Source organism: Gopherus evgoodei, chromosome 14 (assembly GCF_007399415.2).
Source record: "Gopherus evgoodei ecotype Sinaloan lineage chromosome 14, rGopEvg1_v1.p, whole genome shotgun sequence".
Lineage (NCBI taxonomy): Eukaryota > Metazoa > Chordata > Testudines > Testudinidae > Gopherus > Gopherus evgoodei.
This window is the reverse complement of record NC_044335.1, coordinates 23,668,972-23,694,128: the sequence shown is the minus strand read 5'-3', so window position 1 is coordinate 23,694,128 and position 25,157 is coordinate 23,668,972. Positions and strand designations below refer to the sequence as shown.

The 25,157-nt window shown below is 43.7% G+C and overlaps 2 protein-coding genes across 4 annotated transcripts in view; both read right to left on the bottom strand.

The window, feature by feature from the left end:
* ARHGAP40 (Rho GTPase activating protein 40) overlaps positions 1-12,440 on the bottom strand; it is a 73,613-nt gene extending 61,173 nt beyond the window's left edge. Inside the window, exon 1 of the mRNA XM_030533707.1 lies at positions 12,394-12,440. The gene's annotated coding sequence lies outside the window, so the exon portion shown is untranslated. The remainder of the gene's footprint in view (positions 1-12,393) is intronic.
* Positions 12,441-15,546: 3,106 nt separating this feature from the next.
* On the bottom strand, positions 15,547-22,351 carry ADIG (adipogenin). 3 transcript variants are annotated; one of them, XM_030533173.1, is made up of 4 exons: positions 21,821-22,351; positions 20,199-20,201; positions 17,828-18,126; positions 15,547-16,804 (listed from the first exon to the last, which is right to left on the bottom strand). In XM_030533173.1, the coding sequence occupies exons 1-4, from the start codon at positions 21,906-21,908 to the stop codon at positions 16,571-16,573; spliced, it is 624 nt and encodes a 207-aa protein (XP_030389033.1). In that variant the 5' UTR covers positions 21,909-22,351; the 3' UTR covers positions 15,547-16,570. The 3 variants fall into 3 exon arrangements, with proteins under 3 accessions (XP_030389033.1, XP_030389032.1, XP_030389034.1); XM_030533174.1 differs by lacking the exon at positions 15,547-16,804 and adding an exon at positions 19,068-19,210 and having other exon boundaries at positions 18,042-18,126; XM_030533172.1 differs by lacking the exon at positions 21,821-22,351 and having other exon boundaries at positions 20,199-20,524.
* Positions 22,352-25,157: the final 2,806 nt, after the last annotated feature.

The window sequence follows — 25,157 nt, the reverse complement described above, 5'->3', positions numbered from 1 at the left end:
CCTCTGGGACCCCTACCCCATCCACACACTCCCACTCCCTGTCCCCAACCCCTGCCGCCCCATCCCAGCCCTCCTCTCATTCCTGACAGCGCCCTGGGACCCCTGCCCCCATTCAACCCTGTTTCCCCCCCCACCATCATCATCCACACCCCCTGACCACCACCCTGAACTCCCCTGCCCTCTATCCAACCCCCCCACTCCTTGCTCCCTTACCGCGCTGCCTGTAGCATCAGTGGCTGGCAGCGCTACAGCCGCGCTGCCTGGCTGGAGCTGGGCCATGCTGCCGCTCCCATGCGGCTCAGAGACCGGGTCAGGCTGGGCTCTGCAGCTGTGCTGCCCCAGGAGCTTACAGCCCCACAACCCAGAGCATTGTGCTGGCGGTGGGGCGAGCTGAGGCTGCGGGGGAGGGAGACAGCAGGGGAGGGGCTGGGGGCCAACCTCCCAGGCCAGAAGCTTGGGGACCGGCAGGACAGTCCCATGGGCTGCATGTGGCCCGCGGGCCGTAGTTTGCCCACTCTGGGCTAGACAGACAAGTACAGCAAGTCCCACAACTATAGAAGCCTCTTACTGAAACAAAATAGCTAGTCATTTATATCTACTGGCAGCGGCTTGTTCTTCTGAGGGTACGTCTACACTACAGGATTATTCCAATTTTACATAAACCGGTTTTGTAAAACAGATTGTATAAAGTCAAACGCATGCGGCCACACAAAGCACAATAATTTGGTGGTGTGCGTCCATGTACCCAGGCTAGCATCGATTTCTGGAGCACTGCACTGCGGGTAGCTATCTCGTAGCTATCCCATAGTTCCCGCAGTCGCCCTTGCCCATTGGAATTCTGGGTTGAGATCCCAATGCATGATGGTGCAAAAACAGTGTTGCAGGTGATTCTGGGTAAATGTCATCACTCATTCCTTCCTCCATGAAAGCAACGGCAGACAATCATTTTGCACCCTTTTTCCCTGGATTGCCCTGGCAGACGCCATAGCATGGCAACCATGGAGCCCGTTTTGCCTTTTGTCACTGTCACCGTATGTGTACTGGATGCCGCTGACAGAGGCAGTACTGCAGCGCTACACAGCAGCACTCATTTGCCTTTGCAAGGTAGCAGAGATGGGTATCAGTCGTTCTGTACCGTTTACTGTGCTATTGTAAATTGGCGATGAGATGAAGGTTATCAGTTGTTCTGTACCGTCTGCTGCTGTCATGGGTGCTCCTGGCTGACCTTTGCTGAGGTCGGCTGGGGGCGCAAAGACAAAAATGGGGGCTCCTTTATGTTGTATCTAAAACCAGAGTCAATCTTGCCTAGAATATGGGGCAAGTGTACTAGAGAACCAGTATATATCAGAGAACCAGAGAGCACAGCCACTCCGTGTCAGATCCCACAGAAATGATGAGCTGCATGCCATTCACGGGGGGTGCCCCTGCAACAACTCCACCCGTTGATTCCCTACTCCCCCAACCTTTCTGGGCTACCGTGGCAGTGTTCCCCCCCCCCATTTGTGTGATGAAGTAAAAAAGAATGCAGGAATAAGAAACACTGACTTTTTAGTGAGATAAAATGAGGGGGAGGCAGCTGCTATGATAGTCCAGGCAGGACATTAAAGGGTGGCGAGGGAGAGGAGCCCAGCATCCCGCTGCTATGAGAGTCAGGCAGTACAGAATCTTTTCTTTAGACATGAAGGGGGGGGCTGATGGAACTCAGCCCCCAGTTGCTATGATGAGGACGGCTACCAGCCCTTCTGTACCATCTACCGGGAACGACTGGGAGTCATTCTTATTTTTACCCAGGCGCCCCCGGCCGACCTCATCTGAGGCCAGCCAGGAGCACTCATGGGCTGCTGCTGATGATGATGATGGATAGCAGTCATATTGTACCATCTGCCACCGGGGAGGGGAGAGGATGCTGCTATTCATTGCCGCAGCACCGCGTCTACCAGCGGCATGCAGTAGACATAGGGTGACATATAAAAAAAATCAAGAAACGATTTTCCCCCTTTTCTTTCCCGGGGGTGTGTGTGTGTGTAAATTGATGACATATACCCTAAAACACCCCGAACAATGTGTTTGACCCGACAGGCATTGGGAGCTCAGCCAAGAATGCAAATGCTTTTCGGAGACTGCGGGGACTGTGGGATAGCTGGAGTCCTCAGTACCCCCTCCCACTCTCCATGAGCGTCCATTTGATTCTTTGGCTTTCCATTATGCCTGTCACGCAGCACTGTGCTGAGTCCCTGCAGTGGCCTCTGTCTATCATAGCCTGGAGATTTTTTTCAAATGATTTGTCTCCCCATACAGTGATCAGATCCAATATCTCCCGTACGGCCCATGCTGGAACTCTTTTTGGATTTGGGCTGCATCGCCACCCGTCCTGATCAAAGCTCCACGCTGGGCAAACAGGAAATGAAATTCAAAAGTTTGCGGGGCTTTTCCTGTTTACTTGGCCAGTGCATCCGAGTTCAGATTTCTGTCCAGAGCAGTCACAATGGTGCACTGTGGGATACCGCCCCGAGACCAATACTGTTGATTTGAGGCACACTAACCCTAATTCGATATGGTAATACCGATTTCAGCGCTACTCCTCTTGTTGTGGAGGAGTACAGAAACTGGTTTAAAGAGCCCTTTATATCGATATAAATGGCCTCGTTGTGTGGACGGGTGCAGTGTTAAAGTGGTTTAACGCTGCTAAAATCGGTTTAAACATGCAGTGTAGACCAGGCCTGAGGCTTAATGTCTGGGTGTGGCTGGTTGAAACTGTTCTGTCAGAAATTAGGGATTTTCAGCTAAGCTAAATATTTAAATTCAGAAATGCCACTGCAGTTTCTTGTGGTAGTTGTAGTTTGAGTGCCTCATGGTCCTTTTCGCCTCTATAGGCTGGGCTCCGTAACTGGACTACATCTCCCATGAGGCATCGTGGCCTTCCAACCACCATGATGCACAACCTTCCTTCACAAAGGAGACGTTGGTGCATCTTGGGAGATGTTGTCCAATCAGCGAGCCCAGCCTGTAGAGGAGAAAAAAAGGACAAGGCACTCAAACTACAACTCCCATGAGGCACTGCAGTGGAATTTCAGAATCTAAATGTTTCTGTTTTCAGATAAAGTATTCTGTTTGATTTTTCACTGAAAACTTGAATTTTTTCTATGCAAAATAACCCATTTTTTGCCCTACACTAGTCTTAGGTTCAGGCCCCACAGATTACCATGGCATCTTATGTACTCCAAGCTTGAATAAAAATAATATGGCAGTTGGAATATATTACTGACCACCTGACCAGGATGGCAGCAATGACTGTGAAATGCCGAGAGACGTTAGAGAGGCTACTAAAGTAGAAAGTGCAATAATAATGATTTCAACTATCCTCATATTTACTGGTATGCGTCACCTCAGGGTGTGATGCAGAGATAAAATTTCTAGACACCATAAATGACTGCTTCTTAGAGCAGCTAGTCTTGGAACCCACAAAGGGAGCGGCAATTCTTGATTTAGTCTTAAGTGGAGCACAGGATCTGGACCAAGAGGTAACTATAGCTGACTCGCTTGATAATGACGACTCTAATGTTATTACATTTAACATCCTTGGAGGGGGAATACTACTAAAAAACAAAACAAAACACCAAAGTAACAACTCAGATCCTAGAACAGAACACTGGGGTACCCTGCTGTTTATCTCTCTCCATTGTGAGAACGGACAGTTTATTCCTACCCTTTGTTTCCTGTCTTTTAAACATACAGCTAAGGGTAGCATAAAATCCCTCCTTACCATGTAAAGGGTTAAGGAACTCAGATAACCTGGTTGGCACCTGACCAAAAGGACCAATAAGGGGAGAAGACGCTTTCAAATCTGTGGGGGAAGGTTTTTGTTTTGGGTTCCGTTGTTCTCTCTGGGTCAGTGAAGAACCAGGGCAGGGAAAATACATCTCCCTGAGACCCATGGGGGGGATTGATCTGTGCTCACTTTGTAACCAATTGGTTAGGATATTATTCTCAAGCCTCCCCAGGAAAGGGGGTGTAAGGACTTGGGGGGATATTTTGGGGGAGGTAGGGCTCCAAGTGGCCCTCCGTGAATGTTTGTTTAAATCACGTGGTGGTGGCAGTGATACCAAGGGGAAGGAAGGAATTTGTGACTTGGGGAAGTTTTAAATTTAAGCTGGTAGAAATAAAAAACTTAGAGGGGGTTTCATGTGGGTCCCCACATCTGTACCCCAGAGTTCAGAGTGGGGAGGAAACCCTGACAGAGGACCTTCCCCTGACTGCTGTACATTCCTCCCAATCCAGAGAAAAGATACCACCATTAAATTCCAGGGTTTTATAGAAATTATTCTCTCAGTTTCTGTAGGCGTTTTCCATAAGAAATACACAGACAGCAAGCAAAGGATGAACTGAGGAAACGAGAGCAAGAAGGGAAGTGAAAATAGCCATTGCCATCTCGCTAATTAATAGCCCAAGTTTTATTTCTTCTTTGTCTCAGTGCAGAATTCACGACAGTATTTGGGACCAGTTCTGTTCAATATCTTCATCAACGATTTAGATGTTGGCATAGAAAGTACGCTTATTAAGTTTGCGGACGATACCAAACTGGGAGGGATTGCAACTGCTCTGGAGGACAGGGTCAAAATCCAAAATGATCTGGACAAATTGGAGAAATGGTCTGAGGTAAACAGGATGAAGTTCAATAAAGATAAATGCAAAGTGCTCCACTTAGGAAGGAACAATCAGTTTCACACATACAGAATGGGAAGAGACTGTCTAGGAAGGAGTATGGCAGAAAGAGATCTAGGGGTCATAGTGGACCACAAGCTTAATATGAGTGAACAGTGTGATACTGTTGCAAAAAAAGCAAACATGATTCTGGGATGCATTAACAGGTGTGTTGTAAACAAGACACGAGAAGTCATTCTTCCGCTTTACTCTGCGCTGGTTAGGCCTCAACTGGAGTATTGTGTCCAGTTCTGGGCACCGCATTTCAAGAAAGATGTGGAGAAATTGGAGAGGGTCCAGAGAAGAGCAACAAGAATGATTAAAGGTCTTGAGAACATGACCTATGAAGGAAGGCTGAAGGAATTGGGTTTGTTTAGTTTGGAAAAGAGAAGACTGAGAGGGGATATGATAGCAGTTTTCAGGTATCTAAAAGGGTGTCATCAGGAGGAGGGAGAAAACTTGTTCACCTTAGCCTCCAATGATAGAACAAGAAGCAATGGGCTTAAACTGCAGCAAGGGAGATTTAGGTTGGACATTAGGAAAAAGTTCCTAACTGTCAGGGTAGTTAAACACTGGAATAGATTGCCTAGGGAAGTTGTGGAATCTCCATCGCTGGAGATATTTAAGAGTAGGTTAGATAAATGTCTATCAGGGATGGTCTAGACAGTATTTGGTCCTGCCATGAGGGCAGGGGACTGGACTCGATGACCTCTCGAGGTCCCTTCCAGTCCTAGAGTCTATGAGTAGGCCAGGAACAGTTCCCATCTCTGAGCAAGAAAAACCATCCATCATGCTGGACTTTCACATTACAGGAATTGTTTCACAGCACACCATGAGGCAAGGCTAGAAAAATTCCTGTAACATATTGGAGGAGAAGGGTTGTTTTCACTGCAACTAAAATTCCCTTGACTGGGGGAATTTGACATGAATTTTGTCAAGAAGAGGAAAGACATCACCGAGTACTGCAGTTGACAGTCAACTTGTTGCATGAATGTTTTTGATGTGCGTATAATGATCCCCCAACATCAAAACATGGGTCTTTCCAACTCGAGGTGAAGCACTAAATCCATTAACTAAAAGGAGCAGCAGGGCAACTATTTCTCTGTGAGCCAGCCACAAAGGGATGCATAACACGCTTCACAGATGTGTTACATGTACGTCTTCCAATATTACTTTGGAGACAGTGTTCTCCACTGCCATGAAGCAGACCCAAGTTTAACTGCCTCACTGCTTGATTTCTAAGCTTCCAGTGCTGAATAGCTGACAGAAATGCTATTCAGATGGAAACAATTATCTTGGAGAGAAAAGAACTCCTATGCTGATAAAGCAAAATTTCAGAAGAAGAAAAAATTGAAAACATTCCACACTCGTGGAGTAACCTACCCTGGGGATTGGACTCTTCTGTAAACTATGCTAGCTTTCAATTTCCTTTGTCTTCACAAGCATCCACCATAACCCTGCCAGTCTGAAAGCCAACGTAAAAGAAAGAAAGAAAGAAAGAAAGAAAGAAAGAAAGAAAGAAAGAAAGAATCTTTATACTAGTCAATAACAACTATGAGAACTTATTAGATCTGCCAATAGTTAATACTATTCCAGGCAACATGGACCAGCTCTTCCCCAAGAACTTTGCAGCTACAGTTTGTCAAGTATGCAGTTATGACCTGCCTTTAGTCATGTACAATTCAATACCAAAGCCAATGCATAGATTATTCCTAAAATCATCTATGAACTGTAAAAGGAAGTATATTACTATACACAGACTAATCATTAGCTTAATTGATCATTTCCATACTTCATATTGCTCAGATTTAATTAGCTAGCAGTCTTACCATGCTTTGTAATGGCTCTGTTAAGTAGAAAAATAAACATTTAAGTTAACAAAGCTTCTTCTCTTTTGTAAGCTATGCTCGTGGTAAAAAGGGAGAACTAAATTAACGTAACAAAGGCTATTACAGAAAATTAAACCATGTTTATGCTCCTGACAGATTAGAATAACTCGAGCAGTTATTAATTTGGATACAAAATCCTTAGAAAAAAAGAGTTAAGAAGAAAGATGTTTTATATACTATGATGTGGAAAAAAGTATCCTAGGCAGACGTCACTTTAAAAAAAAGATAGACCAGTTAAAATCTCAGCTTTCTTTTTTTGAAGATAGAATTTTTCTAAATAGCTATGAATTCAAGTAACATAGAAAACCAAAAAAAACCCAACAGTGAGTAAGATAGTTAAAAAGTGATGTCATATTGATTTATTAAGGTGTTTTTAGTAACATGGCTCATACAGGGTATCATTACTAAAACATTTTTAGGACTTCAACTCAATCAACCACATAGGCACACGTTTGAACTATGAGCACATGGATAATCTCACCCCTATTAAATATGTGCTTTGTTAAATAAGAGACCTATGTTTCATTTGGAACCATAATACACTGAATTTATGGTCAAGCACTAGGCCTTTCCAATCTCAAAATTAAAAAAGAAAAAAAAAGAAGTGTGAATCTGTGGTTTTGTATTTGCATTCTTTTGTTCTGAGTTATATCTGGCCAAAACAGAAAAGCAACAGTACATCTCACAGTAAACATCTAACAAAGACCAAACAATTATTTATGATTTTAGGTTAGCCAAAATAAGGACTGCTCCCAGCATGAATCCATGTCTGCTGTTTCAACCTGTTGCAATTTTCTCCAGCCAGTTAATCCAAGCCATCAAAAACCTGGAAAATAAGATTTACAATCAAAGCGTCACTGCCAAAAATCTTCCTGACTGAAGTGTAAACTGTGCTGCTGTCACTGCACCTCCTGGTGGCAAAGTGAATACTACCAAAAAGTCTTGGGTGTAATTTACAGTTGAAAATGGGCTGGTCCAAAGAGCCTAATAATGATGGCTGCTTTTCATTAAGCACAGATGTTACCACAAGCATTTGCAGCTGAAGTTATTCCACAACTCCTTTAGGATAAGGATGCAAATAACTGTGCTACATCATATCCTGCCACTACGTTCAGGAACAGACACCAATGTAAAGTTACACAAGAGATAGATCCTCAATCACACAGTGTGTAGCCATAGCCTGAGTAGGATATACTTATCTCCAGCAGATACCAGATAGCTGATGGGAATTGGTTTTTTGTTTGTTTATATTTTTTCTCAACCACACACTTTTAGCAACTTATAACCTGCATTTGTCATGCCAGTGAAGACTTGTGGACCTAAAAATTAACTTCGGAGCAAGAGATGAAAACCCATCTTGCATTTCAAAATATTGCTAAGCAGAGAAACATGTTGTTTCCACTGGACTCAGTGGCAAAACTACCACAAACACCAAATGAAGCAAGACTGAACATGAGCATGTAAAATGCTGAGCTATACCTTCCTTCAACAATGGTCACTCCTGATGGTGCAAGGATCCTCAGTAGATTATGCATGTTTGATGATGACGCACTCTCCTTCACTTTCAGTTGAGGGCACTAAGTGTCTCAACAAATTGCAGTCTCAGCTAGGGATGTAAATATCCGTTTAAAAAGTTAACCAGTTAAACGATTTTGTTTAACCAGTTAATCATTAACTGAGGTAGATGGAAGGTCTTGGCATGGTGGAGGCTGTAGGCAATCTGGCTGGGGTCCAGCTGGCGCAGCTGGGGGTGGGGTCCTGCCAGCGGCCCACTCCAGCCCAGTGGGGGCTGGGGCCGCTCCTGCCAGCCCAACGCAGGGCTGCTGGGGTTAACAGTTAACTTTGGTTAACCGTTTACATCACTAGTCTCAGCAGGTAAAGACTTAATGAATTCATTCCGATCCTAAAATACCATAAATTGAAACAAAGTTGCCCTTCAAGGATGCAAAGTTTGGGTTTTCTCTGCATAATAAACTAATTATATATATAAGTTATACTCTATAAACAGACACATGCATAGCATAGTGACAATTACCACACAACTCAAATGGAGATTATGTTGTTTCTAGGGCTGTCAATTAATCGCAGTTAACTCATGCGATTAACTAAAAAAAAAAATTGTGATTTAAAAAAAATCAATCACAATTAATCACAGCATACTGTTAAACAATAGAATACCAATTGAAATTTATTAAATATTTTGGACTTTTTCTATATTTTCAAATATATTGATATTGATTACAACACAGAATACCAAGTGTTCAGTGTTCACTTTATATATTTGTATTACAATCATTTTTACAGTGAAAACATTAAAAAGAATGTTTTTCAGTTCACTTCATACAAGCACTATAGTGCAATCTCTTTATCATGAAAGTTGAATTTACAAATGTAGAATTATGTAAAAAAATAACTGCACTCAAAATAAAACAATGCAGAATGTTAGAGCCTACAAGTCCACTTAGTCCTTCTCATTCAGTCAGTCGCTAAGACAAACAAATTTGTTTACATTTATGGGAGATAATGCTGCCCACTTCTTATTTACAATGTCATCAGAAAGAGAGAACAAGTATTTGCACTGAACTTTTGTAGCCAGCATTGCAAGATATTTATGTGCCAGATATGCTCAACATTCGTATGCCCCTTCATTCTTTGGCCACTATTCCAGAGGACATGCTTCCATGCTGATGATGCTCTTTAAAAAAATAATGTGTTCATTAAATTTGTGACTGAACTCCTTGGGGGAGAACTGTATGTCTCCGGCTCTGTTTTACTTGCATTCTGCCATTCATGTTATAGCAGTCTTGGATGACCATTCAGCACGTTATTCTTTTTAAGAGCATTTTCGCTGCACATTTGACAAAACATAAAGATGGTACCAATGTGAGATTTCTAAAGACAGCTACAGCACTCAACCCAGGGTTTAAGGATCTGAAGTGCCTACCAAAATCTGAGAGGGAGGAGGTATGTAGCATGCTTTCAGAAGTCTTAAAAGAGCAATAGTTCAATGCAGAAACTACAGAACCCAAACCACACAAAAAAAATAAAGAAATAAAGCTTCTGCTGGTGGCATCTTACTCAGATTATGAAAATGAACATGCTTCGGTCTGCACTGCTTTGGATTGTTATCTAACAGGACCTGTCATCAGCATGGATGCATGTCCTCTGGAATAGTGGATGAAGCATGAAGGGAATATGACTCTTTAGCACATTTGGCATGTAACTATCTTGCAACACTGGCTGCAACAGTGCCATGCGAATGCCTGTTCTCACTTTCAGGTCACACTGTAAACTAGAAGCTATCAGCATTATCTCCTACAAATGTAGACAAACAAGTTTGTCTGAGCAATTGGCTGAACAAGAAATAGGACTGAGTGGACTTGTAGGCTCTAAAGTTTTACATTGTTTTGTTTTGAATGCAGTTTTGTTTTTTACATAATTCTACATTTGTAAATAAAATTCAACTTTTATGATAAAAGCACTACAGTACTTGTATGAGGTGAATTGAAAAACACTATTGTTTTTTACAGTGCAAATATTTGTAATCAAAAATATAAAGTGAGCACTGTACACTTTGTATTTGATGTTGTAATTGATATCAATATATTTTAAAATGTAGAAAACATTTAAATAAATGGTATTCTAATATTGTTTTAAAAAATTAATCGCAATTAATTTCACTATTAATCACTTGACAGCCCTAGTTGTTTCATTATAACTTTTTTTTTTAAGCACCCTGGAGTGTCCTTGAGGACTATACCATGTGAAAAAGTCAGTTAGAAAAAGAATTAAGTTATCCACTGATACAATAGAATATGCATCTAGCAACAAGTTATGCCTCTTTAAAGGCCAACTGGGTACAAGAGTGTGAGGGGGGTTGAGGTATTTTTAAAAGCAAACCACAAAAAATAATTGCATGCTCTTGTTTTCAAAGGCTGAGAATCCTTATGCAAATAAAGGCAATGCCTAAGATTTTCTAATTGATCAGTGATTTTGGTGTCAGACTTGAGACACCTTAAAAGGATCTTGTTTTCACAAAGCATCTGCTCAGAAGTTTAAGAACCAAGTTCCTTAAAAAAGTGTTAAGTAAAGTAGCCAAAAATTAAGGGATCTAAATTACTTTTGAAAATCATAATTAATCAGCCCCCATCTTAATTCAATGGGTTATAAGGTGATACTACTACAGCTAGATTTCTCAGCTTTCATGAATGCTCTGCTCTATCTATCTATAGCATTTGGTGGTAAGTCAATAACATTTTCAGATCACAATTTTCCTATATAAAATACCATCTTAGCTTTTATAAGAACAAACAGAAATTACTTATACAATCTATTCACACTCCTTCTCCCCACACATGCACTGTGTATTATGCCATTTTAATTTCTTCCTTGATAGAAGTAGAGTGATCCAGGAGACCATTTTCCAATTTTTCCAGTTACCCGAGCTCCAAGGACACCTTTAAAGATCTGTTCATCCCAAAACCAATAGTACCTTCTAGAAGAGAATCTCAAAACACTTCACAAACATGAACTAAGCCTCATAACATGCCTGTGAAGTGTTGGTTTTGCAGATAAGAAAACCAAGGTACAGAGAACTTAAGTGACTTGTCCAAGGTCACACATAGCACCTGTGGTAGATATAGGAACACAATTCATGTCTCACAATTCCTAGTCCTATGCTTTAGGCTCAAGAGCAGCCTTCATCTCATATACCACCATATACTAACCTTTACTCCAAACTGATCCCCAAACGGCAGACCTGAACAGAGATTCAAACTTTTCAGTTTGGAGAACATCCTAGGTATTACAATACAAAGGGCTTAAAAACAATCCACTGACTTGCCAGAGATGAATAGAATACCCTGTTGAGTAATGGAGCTCAAGCCAAAAATGTCTGCAGCTTTTATTTAAAAAAAAAAAAAAGTTTCTATTCCCCAGGAATGCAGAAATAACCTTCCAGATCCGAAGAGGTTCTGCATCAGTTCCTGAGTCTGCACAGACAGCTGCAGTGTCTCTGCTTATAAAGTAGCCCTTGCATGCAGCAACAGAGTAAAATTATAACATACTACTGTTCAGGTACCTGTGGGAAGCAGTGAAACTAGAAAGAATCTTGACACTTGCATCAACAGCGTGTAACTGTCTGGCAAAGCTATAGGCAGTAGCAGAGGCAGGCACTGGAGTTATTAGGATGGAAGGAAAAAATTTAAGAACTAAATGCAATATTTGGAAAGAGAGAGGAAATAACTGATAAGATGGAGTCACAATACTTCACTTCCAGTAGGAAATGCAGCTGGGCCAAAGCCAAAATATCAAGACTCTTGATGTTTCACAGAGAAAAGGGTTCAGATTTGAATCTTCATGCCAACAGTTTTGGTTCTTGGCTGAATCCAAAGCCAGAAGGACCAATTCTCTGGACCTTGTTTGAATGCAGCCAGAAATCTTACGAAAATAAGCTTCAAATCCAAGCCTGAGCCTAAATATCCTCTGTCTTTCTAGTAGAGCCAGGTGGTGGCACATCATTATATTCAGGTATTTCTGCACATCTTTGATTCAGTGACCAGGAAACAAACAAACACACACACACACACTTATTTGCCCACCAACCTTAAAAAACAGAATATAGCAATCCAATGCAGCAGATATTAAATACCCAACTATGAGATAATATTTCAGGAGCCCTTTAACCAGCAATAGTTTATCCATCCATTCATTATAAACGTGCTTTGCCAAGATCACTAAAAATAAATCACTGTGGTGGCACTGGCAACTGCTAGAAATTACCATGACCCAAAGCAAGACTTACTAACTTAGGCTCAGATACGGCAATTAGATCCAGGCAAATGATCCCGAGTCAAGGGATCTCCACGTGGGTGAGCCAGGAGCTTCTGGGCAAGAATCCAACTGCAGGATCCTTGCTAACACACGTGTGGGTGCACACACGCTGTATGCCCAGGCCAGGAAACGCTCTTCCTGCTGGCCGAGGGAAGCGAACATTCCGGGAACACCAGGGGGCTTCAGAGCAAACAGGAACAGGGCTCGCTGGCCAACATGACAAGAGAAGCTGAATCTCCAGGGCACGCAGCAGTGTAACGGTCCAGCTGCACCGCACAACCACTTATGCAACACCATCAACACGGACGATTAGACAGATCCTATAAATATGCAAGCCTGGTGCGTAGGGGAGAGAGTAAAAATGGGAGGTGTCCCCTATCCCACTGTTCCCACAACTTTTCACTCGCCCGAAAGGGCTGAACTAAGCATTCCCACTCCTAGATGTCTTCCACACACACCTGTTCGCACCATTGCCATGTCCCCAGCCAGCGCTACAGCCCTTCACAGAACAAGCCTGGACCATAGGGCGGGGGTAAGGTGACCAGATGCCCTGATTTTATAGGGACAATCCTGGTATTTTTTTTCTTACATAGACACCTATTACTTCCCACCCCGTCCCGATTTTTCACATTTGCTATCTGGTCACCCTAAGAAGGGGCAGGCTCGCACTGGGGATTTTCGGGTGTTGCAAAACCCCCAATCACTAATGGGGGCTGTCACCCAGAGGGTCCCACACCCACCCTCGGTCATAGCCACGGGGATAAAGCAAACCTCTCACTGCTAGGTCCCCTGGACAGCGAGAGCAATCCCCGGCGCCCACAGCCTCCCTACCTCGCTTGCAATGCCCAGGCGAGGGGCGCAGCGACCCGTCCGAGCCCCGCCAAGGGACCCTGCAGCTGCGCTCCCCTCCCCGGGAGCCTTAGGAACCAGCGGCTGCTAGGGACACAAAGGAATCGCTTCTCCAGGGGTCCTCCCTCCTACCTGCTCTGCCTCTGTAGGGAACCTGGCCTGCAACCCTGCGTAGGAAGGGAGCGAACCCCCGGCTCGGCAAGAACCAGCGACGTCAGAATCCGCGGGTCCGGCTGGGCTCCCCCACGGCTTCTAATTGCAGGCGCTGGGCAGGAGAGGAGGGGCTTGGGCGGGTTTGAAAGGAGCCGGGCTGCAGGGAGAAGGGGTGGAGTCAGGCAGAGAGAGTTCAAGGCACGATCCATGCAAGAGAGGGAAGAGTAGCGAGACGGAGAAGCCTGGGCAGGGTCAAGGAAAAGCTGCTCTCTATCCCCCACTTGAAACACGGCGTTTCCCATTTCTCTTCCTGGCTGTTAGGGAAATACGCTTGGTCAGAGAGAGTAGCTTGGAACAGGGGCTGGGTAGCTATTGCCTTGCTTTGGGTTTAAAAAAAAAAGTGCAATTCAGTGAAACTGGAAGGAGATCAGGTCCTGCAAAACTAGCCTTATTGCAGAAGAAACTACTTCTTCGTGTAAAGCGACGAATTCCCTTCGCTATCTTCAAACACAGCGAGCTCGCTAACTACGAACCTTTTTTAGGCTCTGGCACCTGGGGATGTTGCTGATTGCTGCTTCTGGGGGCTGGCCCGGGCCGCCTCGCACCCAGCAGTTTCTCGGGACTTGAATATGTGATTGCTACTGCAGAAATATTCAAGGTGAGCCGGCAGCCGCTTAAGCCCGTTTCAGTGTTTGCCGGATGAAGGCCTTCAGTGTGCAAAGACATCATTTGTTTTCTTCAGTGACTTGCACTGGTGCATGAGAATTTAGGAGAAACAGTCTTACCAACTATCCTTCATTCCTATGCCAATCTGAGATGAGATAATTAATGTATAGGATAAGTGCTCTGCCTCTTGTGTATTTTCTATTTTCTTTTTTGTTCCTGTTGCAAATTTAATGTTTTGTGGGAGGAGCAGCTCAATAGTGCTTGGGATAAGGGAAAGGACTTAGATGTCTAATGGTGAAATACTGCATGAAAGGGGCTCAGCTCACTTGAAAGTTGCAGCAGTGAGGTGTATACACATTAATTTTGAAAAATGCAATAAAGGAAACTGAGGGCACTAGGATCATCTTTATAATAAAGACCTATGCAAACCCACTACTCTAAATCTATGTTTCTTCTACTACTGGAAAGCATCTGCAGTAAGGTTCAAAACCAGCTCAATGCAAATCGTACCGTGGTCTTGGGGACTCCTATTCATCTGATTGTTTCACAGCTAGCCCGCTGTGAGAGGGAGTGGTTCTGTGGTCAGATGAAGCTACTGCTCAAATAACTAGGGGCATGCAGGACTCGGGTATATACTGGCAATAGAGAAGAGCTCACTACCAATATTTACTTTTCTGCTGCTTCAGTGGAACATGAACTAGTTAGAATAGAAGAATACAAAAAAATTAAGTTGACAGAAACAAGGGGAATATTTCCTTCCATTCCTTCTCCTTCTTACTGTTTCATGTTCCACTGGAACAGACAGAAGAGTAATTACTGGTTCTGAGCTCTTCTGAAGAATAAGGGTGAAATCCCAATGAAATGGACATAAATGTTGCTTTAGTCTTCTGTGAACCATTAGAGCTCAAATCTGTATGGGTACCTTTGATTGCCTAATCTGTTTTGTAAGTTTCACTTACTACTTCAAGGAGTGAGAAATGTCAGTCATTTAAAGATCAGGAAAGCTCAGACAACCCCCTGTTGTACCTAGAAGCTACAGCTCACATTAAAAATAGTAGCAGGTTCTAACTACCGTTCCACTCCACTGGCACCTATCTTAAATATTTAAGCTGGCCCATCTTCCTGAGACTGTGGTGTCAAACACCTGCCAAGCCAGTGATTGGTACATACACACCACTGTGAACTGGGGAGAGAGAACAGACCTTCTTCCAGTCACTTTCCCACTGTGACTGCACTGATTTAGCATGGTCAAACTGTGAGGCAAAATCTTTTACTCATCTTCATTGGAGTGTTCTAAAAGGAGAACCATCCCAGCCCTATATTCACCTTCCAGGCATGGATACTTTAACTAGCCGCAGCCATCTGAGGAATGACAAGTAAACTCTTCTTAAATAAACTATTTATTCAATCTTGTGTAGTTTTCCACATGCTTTATTTAGAATTTAGCAACCAGAGAAGTCCCAGGAAATGTAATAGCTGTTTTTTATGAGTGTCTTAGGAGACGACAACATACACTCAAGACATGCTGCATCAACAGCATAGGTTAATACAATAATTCTGCAGTCTTTTCATGTACTTCTATGCAAGGCAACTTATTTACAGAACTTCTCTAGGAAAAACAAAGGTTCTTTCAAACTCTGTGAATGCTTTGATTGCTGAACAATGATACAGCTTGTGTGTGGTTGTAATCTGCTGCCCTTTCAAAGATTTGTCAAGAACTTATTGACCTCAGTGCAAAGTCATGTCCCTTCTGCTTATAATGTGTCTATCAGGTATTCCCTAAGGGCACAAATTAGTGTCTCTCCCCATTTTCATCAGCCCTCCAGTCCCTGCACCTAAATTTCTGAGTACAAATGTACCTCTTTGGGGCACAACCTGACATCATATACACAAGATGCTAAGTGCTTAAAAAGAATGCACCAGGAACACTGGGCAGGAATGGAGAAGTCTTGTGTCCACTGTCTCTGTATATTGTGCAGCAATGAACCCATTAGCAATCTAAGGTAGATTTGTTCCATTTCTCAGGAGCTGGGAACTGAAAAATCTGCTAATCTCTAACATTTGGGATCTTACAAATTGGAAACCAGAAAAACAATGGGCTGATTGAAATATGAACCATTATTTTCTGTCACTGGAGCGTAATTGTGCTTGAACAATCAATGAACGTTCCTTGCCTTACATGTTTGAAATGAGAGCTTGGTGCTGGCAAAAGGCATCAGCTCAACTGACAGTACTTGGTTTTTTGATATTATCCACATGGAAGCCAGTTGTGATATGTGTGTGGATGCTGTGTGTAGATTAAAAGAAAAGAAAAAAACAAAGGAACACATAGTCAAGATTAGAGAATTCCTATGTGTCTGCTCCACACTAACAGCTCTCAAGGACATTGAATAGGTTACTGCTAGTGGCAACATCCCCACTTGTTTTATTTGCACGCCAATGTAGTTCTCCAGTTTGGAACCACCATGCATATTGCTGCATCACTTTGCTTCAGTTTTCTCGTATCTCCTCCCAGTGAATGAAGCGGACAGCCCTCTGATTTCTAGTCTCAGGGAATCCAAGATTTTCACCACCTTTTCTCTCAGCAGGGTGAAAAGCTGAGCTGTCCAGATAACCAGAGATGATAGCAGCCGCTGAATTGTCAGGACATTAGAGATCTCGAGCAACTGGCAGCCAAAGTTCCAGATGAGAGAAAGAAGCAGGGTGCACAGTAGCTAGCAGGAAAAAGGGGGAAAGAGATTTTTCCTGGTGAAGACATTCTTTAAACTGATGGCATTTCCAATGGGATATAAAAAGTCTAAGACCACAATGAGCATCTGGTTCTCTCCCCACATTCCCCCAGCAGACCTGGCACATAGCAAGGAACTGCTCTAAATCACATAACAAAGAACTGATCTAAATCCCCAGTCCCCATGCTACTCCACGTGCACAGACCCCTGAAGAGCCCCACTGAGGTCAGTGGATATCCAACTGCAGGATCAACACACATAAAACAAGATAAACAGAAGATTTATATTCATGTACTTTATAACAGGCTTTTATAGCATTTGAAAGATATTTCCTACTTTGCTGACATGCCAAGACCCCATAGGAGTGGATGACATCATAAATACTTAGAGAACAGGTAGCACTGCATCAAGTGCTCTGAGTTAGATGCTTGGGACTTCAATATTAGCAAGGAAATTGGAGAATCCTGAATTCAGGTCTTGTCAAGTAAGTGAAGAGGGCAAAATAATTTTTGAAGGAAGAGTCTGTATCTGTCATTTTTAGACTTACATGTATTTCATTATTTGGAGTCTAGAACAGCTTTACAAACTATATTAATACATTCAAAAGTTACATGCTGATGTTATATCAAAGGGAGTTTGTATACACAAATGTAGTCTTTTAGCTGAATCAAATCACTGAGAAAACTAAAACAATGAAAGCTACTGTTTACGTGTTGTGTCTGTCTTTTGAACTACAGCAGCTCTGCAATGCTCAGGATATATTTTTTAATATATAAAGGCACTCATGTGTGTCCTTACATAGCACCTTTAACTACTACCCAGAACAAGAACCATTGGAAATGGAGAAGAGTTTGGTATGGGACAGACACAAATAAATGCTATTTTCTGCCCTGCTGATTAAACAATCAGAATCTGAGTTTGATTGAAGTGGTGGGGAGGAAGAGACAGCCAGAAGACACACACAAAAACAGCCCTTGCATAAAGAGCTGGTATGGCCGGTCCACTCACCGTTGTGGTGTTATACAGGGCATTCTTCTCAAAGCGACATAGTCTGTCATGGGCCCAGGGGACAAGGCTATCTGAGATTGCAGTAAAGAGGCCTTTTGTTTGGACTCTTGGTTTTGAACTCAGATAAGCCGGCCTGGGCCCCATAGGGGCCTTCATCCACATCTCCTTTTGGAACTCCACAGCAGGCATCTCACTCCAGCTTTTATTCCCTGTGGACTCATTCTCAGATTTAGGGTCTGCATTGTCATCAGACTGATCAGAAGATGGCTTCTTTATTTCTTTGGCACAGGGCAATTGGGCTGAAAACAATTTTTTTTAGTTAAATGTAAAGTAACTGTATGGGGTTGGGGTGGGAAAAAAAAAGAACAGAAGTGTTAAGTATTAGGGTACCGCAGCTGCATTTAAAGTATGGCTCTGCTGTGAAAAATTACTCTACAATTTCAAATGTGTTCAGGTTACAAGTTAGAGATGTGTTTTCCCTCTCTAAGTGCTAGTCCTACAAGCTCAACTTGGGGTCTGAGAGTCAAGTGGGGTTTCTTACCTCTAGCATATCACCACCCATAGTTGAGGTTTTGGAAGCCAATCTAGGCTCTTACACACTTGTACTTTACTATGAGACTGAACAAATGTAACCCTAGAGTTTAATGAGCAATTCTCTTGAGGTATGAGTAGAATCCATCTCACTCTCCCACAGTTGTGCTGACTCCAAAGTTAACTGCTGAAAAATAATACGAAACATTCCACACCACGCTAGTTAAACTAATATGATTACTGGAGAGTGATCTGCTATTGATTGGCAGATCTTCCCTAGACCCTCTAAATCGACCGCCAGTGGATCGATATCAGAGCATCAATCCCAGCTGTAGCATAGACCTGCCCTGAGATTTATACTGGTGGTGTAGCTTCATCAATGTAGCTATACCAGTGCAACCCACTAGATGCATTGTACCAATGAAAACTGTCACTTGTCCTGGGGCAGCTTATGCATACCCACTCCTCCACACAGAATAATTTGAAATGGCAATGAACTGAACATGTATGTATAGCCATATCCAGACCATTATATAAATACACATATATGCACACAGGTAGGCCATGCCCTCAGCAGCATTTCCATTCCACCCAGGTAACTTTGTGCTACCATCACCCCTAAGCCCTGAACCTTTCAATCACTTCCACAGTTCAGTTATATTATCCATAACAGTAAGCTTCAGGGCACATGTAACAGGACTTTACTTACATGGTAACTAACCAGTGGGCACTGAAATATGGTTGTCATCTGCCCTGATTTGACCAAGACAATACCAGTTGTAGTCTTTGTCCCACAGCAGTCTAGCAATGGGATCCAAAAATTCCCAGGTTCCTCCCTCAGCAAATCTGTATCTACAGGACAATAAAGTGGTGAATCTCAGTTTCTGCAAAGGGGGACTCAAAGTAAAAATATAACATGTGGGTGTCTGTGCACACACACAAGGGGCTAAAGGATGGTTGGAGACTATCATCCTCATTAGATACCAGTATTTCTCATTCTGCTGCTGCCACACAGTACAGTAAAGTCCATTCTCACTATTCCCACAGAACACAGTACAGGACTGGGCCTTACACAACTGAAAGAAAAGCAAATTGCATCAATTTGAGCTGAAGACATGCTTTACATTAGACTTTATTCTCTTTGAAGGCAGTGCCTTCAAGGGAGAAATGCTCTTTCTGAGCCTAGAATTGATTCCTGTGCTCTAATCCAGTCAATTACACTCCAAGGTTAGAACTAACAATGCCTTATTCCTTCAGGGACATCAGCAAGCCTGTTGTTAGCCACTGATATATGCGAAGGTGGAAAAATACCAAGAGGGGAAATCCCAAAGAGAAGGGAAACACATCAATAAATGAAAACAAACACTTTTCTCCCTTACAAAAGCTTCCTTTCAGTCCCTGTACTATTTGAAAAGGCATCAGTGCTGGCACTCCTAAATAATATCATAAGTGACTGAGGAGAAGAGTAAATACCCAATAGTTATGAGATAACTTCATAATATTTGAGGTTTTACCTCAAAAAAAGGAGGGGATCTTCATTTAAAATCCACAAAACACTCTTCCACAACTTTGTTAAGTTAAACCATGCTTTTGAAACAAAGATTAACAAAGAGAATCCACCATTAATAACAGGTCCTTCTAGCTAGACATTCTTGACTGATAAAACATCTTATATTGAGCTTGATTTTCCACATACAACCTGCTGCACTGAGAAAGCCTTTAGTTTCTTTAGGAGACAAGCTGCATTAGCCTAAAAATAGCTAGCAGAGTGCTGTAAAAGGAAAGCTAATACTTAAAGCCTTTATACAAAAGCATTTATCCATCTGACCGTAAAACTTACCTTCTTTGAGTAAAAGGTGAAGCCAGATAATCAGTAGGATCAACAACAACCCAAATGGCAAACAAAACCAAAAAAAGAGAAGAGGAAAGGTCAAATCATTCACCAAAGGAACCAGAGGATACCTCATAGCTAGTTTCAGGTCAAGCTGGTTGCTTACTCTGCCTCGGTAGCTACCTTTTGGTAGCATCACAGTCTGTGTCACAAAAAGACTATGCTGTCATTCTCAGCTTAGCTAGTATGAAGGATAACCCCTAGCCCACTGAGGAAGGAAACAAAAAGGATTAAAGGCAGGATGAGAAGAATAAACTGGATAGAATCTGGTTTAATTGCCCCTCCTTATATTTGCAATTAGAAGATGGCCATAAATTATGAGCCCTCCAAAGCCTATAAAAATATAATAAACAGTACTTCCATGCCTACTGTGAAAAAATAGATGACAAAGCACTTTAATATTTGTCAAAAACAAGGTGACTAGTACACCTTCCAAGGAAAGAAACCACTGCAATCAGAATCCAACCTACAGAGATGGCTAAAGAAGAAAACTTATATTTATTGAAAAGTTCTTATGTCAGGCTCCCACAACTGAGATGAGCAATAAGCAATTTTCAGAGAAACAATGGCTAGATAGTATAACCATCTCAGTATGTTTGAATCACTTTGTGATTCATTTCTTTCCTTGACAAGTATAGTAGTCAGTAAGATCACTGTCCTTTAACTATTTTTTCTTTTTTTTTCCTCTTAAGAAAGGTAAAATAATTCCTTTTTATAGGAATTGTGGGTTGTAGCTTATTTCTAATTACAAGGGAGTTTGGCAGTGATTAAAGCAGGAATACTAGGAAAGAAGCCCTCGCTTTCTCATTGACCTATGGTGCAACTGTGGAAAAATCACTTAACTTCTCTCTGTGTGTTTCTCCATCAGTCAGATAAAACCATTACTAACCACTCATCTCACAGGGGGTTTGTGTTGCTTAATTAATTGTTTGTATAGCAATTGGAAAAAATGTCAGATGAAAGGGAGTATATAAGTGCATATTAGTAATATTTGCATGCTTTTAATTTTGTTTGTGTATACATTTGTTTTCTACAATAGTCACAACCTTTTGAATTTTATCACAGGTTCTCAAGGTGCTTTGTAAATTCTAATTAATTAAACCTGACAGCACCCCTGTGAGCTTGGGAAGTCTTGTTATTCCTACTTTGTACCTTGAGTAAACAAAGTTTCAAAGATGCTGAGTATCTGCAGCTTCCATTGACTTTGATGGGAATTGTAGGTACTCAGCATTTCTGAAAATCAGACTCTTAGTGAGTTGTGTAAGGCTAGATAGTCAGTCAGTGCTAGAGGAACAAAACCCAAGACTTCTGACTCAGGTCTCTTGCTCTAACTAGACAATGCTTCTTTTAGTTACTGGTATACTAAAAATTTAGTTACAGTAAATATTTCTAAAGAAAAACTGTAGGATTAAGGCTTTGAGATAAAGTACTAAAAAGATTTGACTTCCATAATTTTTAGCTGGATGGGCTTAAGGGGAAAGCTTAGTCAGAAAAGACTCTACTCTGATCCTAGCATCATGAGTTGTGAAACTGAGAAGGGTAGCAAAGCTTGGCTTTTAAACCAGTTTTACCAGGTGTATCCTTCCAATACTGAATTGTTGCTTCTTGTATGAGTGCTTCCTTCAAATAATTCTTCAAGAAAGTATTCATGGTTAACATTATCCTTCCTGGAAAGCTGCTTAGAGTGACTTCTAGTTTAGCCACTACATTTTAGGGTCCCTTTGATACCCCAAATCTTCCGGGTTGTCACATTTATTCTCTAAAGTGCCAGACACACTCACAGGACAGAACCGTGTTAGGGACACCTGAGAAGCAAAAGAGAGGAACCAGATCAAACAGAAGTGAAACCGAGGAGTCTGTTTTCACCCAGTACTAGCATTAAAAAAATGATAAAAAGTAAAATTTGATTTTAAAACTTTATCCATCAGAAATAAGCCGTAATTAGTAACAGTGGGATTTCACATTAACACAATCAAGACGTTTTAAACATAGTTCTATGGTTTTTATCTCAATAAACATTATTTGACGTTCTCTCTTTTATGGGTTTCAGAGTTGCAGTCCTGTTAGTCTGTATCTGCAAAAACAACAGGAGTACTTGTGGCACCTTAGAGACTAAGGGCTTGTCTACATCAGAAAGTTGCAGCGCTGGTGAGGGAGTTACAGCGCTGCAACTTTGAAGGTGTACACATCTGCAGGGCATCACCAGCGCTGCAACTCCCTGTTTGCAGCGCTGGCCGTACTCCCGTTTTGTCTCGGGTGTAGAGGATCCAGCGCTGGTGATCCAGCGCTGGTAATCCAATGTAAACACTTACCAGCGCTTTTCTTGACCTCCGTGGAAGGAGGAAGCCTCTGGTAATCAAGCTGGTCTCCTTCCCCAGCTTGCTCTCGCGTTCCCGGAACCCCGAGCAAGCAGGTCTCCTTCCCTGCGGTTTGCAGGGGGGTTCGGGAATGCGAGAGCAAACCGGGAAAGGAGACCAGCTTCGCCGCGGTTTGCTCTCGCGTTCCCCGAGCAAGCAGGTCTCCTTCCCTGCGGTTTGCAGGGGGGTTCGGGAACGCGAGAGCAAACCGCGGCGAAGCTGGTCTCCTTTCCTGGTTTGCTCTCGCGTTCCCCGAACCCCGAGCAAGCAGGTCTCCTTCCCTGCGGTTTGCAGAGGGGTTCGGGAACGCGAGAGCAAACCGCGGCGAAGCTGGTCTCCTTCCCCGGTTTGCTCTCGCGTTCCCCGAACCCCGAGCAAACAGGTCTCCTTCCCTGCGGTTTGCAGAGGGGTTCGGGAACGCGAGAGCAAACCGCGGCGAAGCTGGTCTCCTTCCCCGGTTTGCTCTCGCGTTCCCCGAACCCCGAGCAAGCAGGTCTCCTTCCCTGCGGTTTGCAGAGGGGTTCGGGAACGCGAGAGCAAACCGCGGCGAAGCTGGTCTCCTTTCCCGGTTTGCTCTCGCGTTCCTCGAACCCCCCCTTGAAGCCGCCCAACAGCGCTGCAGTGTGGCCACATCTAACACCACTTGCAGCGCTGGTTGCTGTAAGTGTGGCCACTCTGCAGCGCTGGCCCTATACAGCTGTACTAATACAGCTGTAACAACCAGCGCTGCAAAATTTTAGATGTAGACATGGCCTAACAACTTTATTTCAGCCTGCCCTGGACTCTCGCTTAGGGAGTGCTATGAGCCTGTTGTCCCACATGCGCTGCAAGCTGGATTAATGCAGAGGAAGCCACCTACAAAGCATTAAGACTTCGCGGTGTTTGCCAGCAGCTGCCTACCCCCACCCCGAGCCCCGTTTCAGCCGCCCCGCCGCACCCTGAGCTCCGCCCGGCCCGGAACGCTGGTGGCGGGCTCCTGTTCCCGGCCGGAGGGAGCGCGGCAGCGGCGGCCCCAGGATGGCGGCGGCGGCGGCGGCGGGCCTGGTGTTCCAGTTCCGCGATGCCCGCTGGCTGCCGGACCCGGTGCTGGGGCCCAGCCCGGCCGTGCGCACGCCGCAGCCGGTGCCGCTAGTGATCGATAACGGCTCGTTCCAGGCGCGGGCGGGCTGGGCCTGCCCGGACCCCGAGGTGCCCGGGGAGCCGCTGCTCCGATTCCGCTCGCTAGCGGCCCGGAGCCGGGGCGCCCGGGGCGGGGCTGGCGCCGAGACCCAGGTGGGCAACGACCTGGGCAGCCCCGAGCCGCTGCGCTGGCTCCTCCGCTCGCCCTTCGACCGCAACGTGCCTGTGCAGCTGGAGCTGCAGGAGCTGCTGTTCGACCACATCTTCCAGCGCCTGGGCGTCTCCTCGCAGGTCCCGCCGGGGTCCGCGCGTGGGGAGAGCAGGGACGGGGGCGCTAGGCCCAGGAGTGGGGGGAGGACCAGATGAAACCCGGCAGAGGGGTGAGGGGCCTGGCTTGGGGTGGTTGTGGGAAGGAGGATCCAGGAGGAGCAGAAGTGGAGAAGAGTTTCTGGTCTCGCTGTTTGGGTGGGGAGGGATCGGGATGGGGAGAGGGAAGAGCCTGGGGTGGGACGGAGTTTGTGACTGAGCAATAACGGAGGGAAATGGGGGAGTTCTCAGGTAAGGCTGCAGGTGGGGTGAGCCGGCCAAGGTACGGAACAGGGTATGTGTTACGGTAGCAAATCCTAAGGCACTTCTAGGTTTCCCTTTAGGGGGCTGTGTTCTGATTGTGTCCAGTGTCTTGGGTTCTTTGCTGTAAAACAAAGCGATCCAGTCTATCGTGCACTGAGAACTGCGCCTGGAGTGGGTCATTGACTTTAGGGAGGCTCTGCAGAGTTCCTGTTGCAGGATCTTGGTTGAGAACAGTTGTTTAGAGCAAAAGAGATTTGGGGGGTCTAGCTGAGTGACCATCCCTCCTTGACTTAGTTGTCTGTCTTATATATTAGACTGCATTTTGTTTGTATAGCCCTTTACTATATTGTGTGCAAAAATTCCAGCCCTTTTAAGCCTTGGGTAAAGCTTTCAAAGGAGCCTATATCCCACTCACAATGAGACTTAGATTCCTAACTGCCTAAATCCATTTTGGAAATGGGAGTTGGGATCTTAAGTTACTTAGATGCACTAAAAATCTCTTTTCTTCCTAAAATTAGGACCCAGCCCCTTATTCTGTACTAGTTGAAGTCATGGTGGAATGTATAAGGTAGACAGGTCTCAGGTATTTTTATTACTCTGTCACCTAATCCTGACTTTTATAGTAGTTTGATATACATTTTTTTTTAAATAATCATTGTACTGTCTTGCTCGGAGCTATTGCTGGTACCCATAAATATTTGCATTTTGCTCCTTAAGTTGGGCTGAGGGTGACTGATAAAAGATATATGCAGATAAAGAGTGAAAGTACTTTTCATTTAAGTTCTATATGCAAAATAGCTAGAAATGAGAAAAGACCCATCTGTATTATGTGTTGATCACATGAACATCATAATTCTCTTAT